The sequence below is a fragment of the Egretta garzetta genome, unplaced genomic scaffold, assembly GCF_000687185.1.
Source record: "Egretta garzetta isolate BGI_Z169 unplaced genomic scaffold, ASM68718v1 scaffold638, whole genome shotgun sequence".
Classification (NCBI taxonomy): Eukaryota; Metazoa; Chordata; class Aves; order Pelecaniformes; family Ardeidae; genus Egretta; species Egretta garzetta.
Window position 1 is genome coordinate 40773 of NW_009260676.1, and position 2072 is coordinate 42844.

Genomic DNA, 2072 nt, shown 5'->3' on the forward strand with positions numbered 1-2072 from the left:
AGTCTGTGATTGTATGAGACGATGCTGACACCCAAGGTGTTGTCAACCGGTTCCCTTCGCCCCCTGCAGCTGCAGCACTCGGGGGTCTCTGGGGGTAGGTGGCCGGGTGCTGGGGGCTCTGGGCGTCCCCTGTCCTGGCTTTCAAGGGTGCTGCGCCCAGCGCTGCTGGGTGTCGGGGTGCGGAGCGTGTGCCGTGGCCACGCTGGAGAGCAGAGGGTTCATGGTCAGCCAGGGGTTGAGGATGCACGGCACGAGGTGCCAGCGCTGTACGGACAGAGTCCCGCCCGTGCCCGAGGAATCCAAAACGTGGTGATGAAGGCGTACATGAGGGGCTGGCGTTAATCACTGATAATTGCCTAATGATCAGCTTCCCATGGCAGCGGGGCTGTGCTCGGGGTGTGCTGCTGGGCAGGGCGGGGGGGGAGCGGGAGCCGGAACAACCGGCGCAGCGGCGTGAGGTCAGCAGCCGATGCTCACCCGTGGATGTTTACATTTTTCCTTTTCATGGCGCCGTTTCATACAGCAAACAAAATGAGTCCTTGGGAAGGGCCTGACGCTTAGGCTGGCCCTGGGCGTGGGGAAAAAACGCGGCACGGAGGGTGGTTCTGACTGCAGCGGTGGGTTAGTCACCGCGTGGTGACGGCGCTGCCCGCCGTGATGACCCGTGCCTTACCTCATCGTTGACCTGCCTAGTTTTTCTGTTGTCTTCCTTCCATCCCGAGCGCTGCCGGACCCCGGACGGGGGCGGAAGGGGCTCTGCCCCGGCGCAGATAGCGCCGATTTACCTGTTATTTCCAGGGAATCCCAGTTTGGAAGCAAACCCCGGTCCCCTATCGCAAACGGGCCCGGCGGATTGCCGTGACTTGGCTTTTCCTCCGGGCAGGCTGGCGGCTTGGCAGTAAGCCTCGTGTGGAAAGGGGGTGGGAATCAATAAAGCAGGAATCAGGGAACTCTACCGCAGTCGTTAAAGCGGGAAGCGCTAATTGGTTCCTGCTTTTAGAGGGATTGCTATTAAATATGGAGGAACTTTGTGGGAATAATTGTTTTGGCAACGGCATTTTAAAATATTTTGGTTTTATCAGGACTGGGCCAAAGATAAGAAATTTAGGTCAGGATGGTGCCTGAACGTGATGTTTAGTGTTGGTTTGGATTCGTATTCCGGTTCTTCTTAAGCTCCCGCTCTTTCCAGGATGGGAGCAATGCTTTATTGGTTATTCAAGGGTTGTTTTGTGTGGTTTTTTAAAAAAATAAACCCTAATTCTCTTGGGTTGAGCCCGTAGAATGAGCATCCAGAACAGCAGGTTATCAGGAGGCGTCTCCGTGTGCCCTGCTGGCCCCTTGCTTATCTGGCGAAACAGCTTCCACGTACTGAACTTTAAGGGCAGGGTTAGGTCGCTGCCGAGCATTTTTGAACCCCCTTGCCTTTTGATTTCATAGCTGGGGAATGTAACGTGCTACCTGCCCTCGACAAGAGCCCTTGGGCTTTGACTAAGTAGTGGGGAGGGGGGATGATGCTGAAAAATTACAGTGTGTGTCTTTTTTTCACTGTGTATGGGTACGTGGGTTTCCTGGGCTGGAAAAGCAGGATCCTTTTCAGAGGATCGGGGACGTTTCCCGGCTGCTTGGTGGAGGTCTGACACCCCAAGGACGGTGGGAGGGAGGTGTGCCAGGGCGTGCACCTGGGGCTGGTGGCGAGCCGCGCTCCTCCCGGGGGATGCAGTAACTCCTCAAAAAGGGCTCGTGGGAGCTGAGGGTGCTTCTCTGTGAAGGAGTGGTCCAAAGCTAATTTTAGGTTTAAAATGGGAGGAATCGCGGGGGGGGAAATATTTCCATGGCAGAGCTTCCTTGCCACCAGGCAGGGCAAATGGCTGCGGAGGGCATGGAGCGAGGATGGCCTTGGCGCCCGCCTGGGCTCTCGGCGCCTGCGCGGGGGCAGCAGCAGGAGAGAGCAGGTTCACGGCTCAAGTCCTTTGGGTTTGTGGTCTTGTGGGGTTGTTTCCTTTTTCTTTTTTTTGGGTGTGTGTGTGTGTGTGTTTCTTTTTTTGGGGGGGGTTTCTTTTTTTGGGGAGGTT

General features: G+C 56.3%; 1 protein-coding gene across 7 annotated transcripts in view; it reads left to right on the forward strand.

The window, feature by feature from the left end:
• PLD1 (phospholipase D1) overlaps nucleotides 1-2072 on the forward strand; it is a 99231-nt gene that overhangs the window by 26667 nt on the left and 70492 nt on the right. Inside the window, exon 1 of one of the 7 annotated variants that reach the window (XM_009645752.2) lies at nucleotides 1425-1527. The exons of 5 other annotated variants lie outside the window; for them this stretch is intronic. In XM_009645752.2, the coding sequence (XP_009644047.2) occupies nucleotides 1509-1527 (19 nt within the window). In that variant the 5' untranslated portion in view covers nucleotides 1425-1508. Of the gene's footprint in view, nucleotides 1-1424; nucleotides 1528-2072 lie in introns of those variants that run through there. One more of the 7 variants, XM_035901175.1, reaches the window with a different exon arrangement.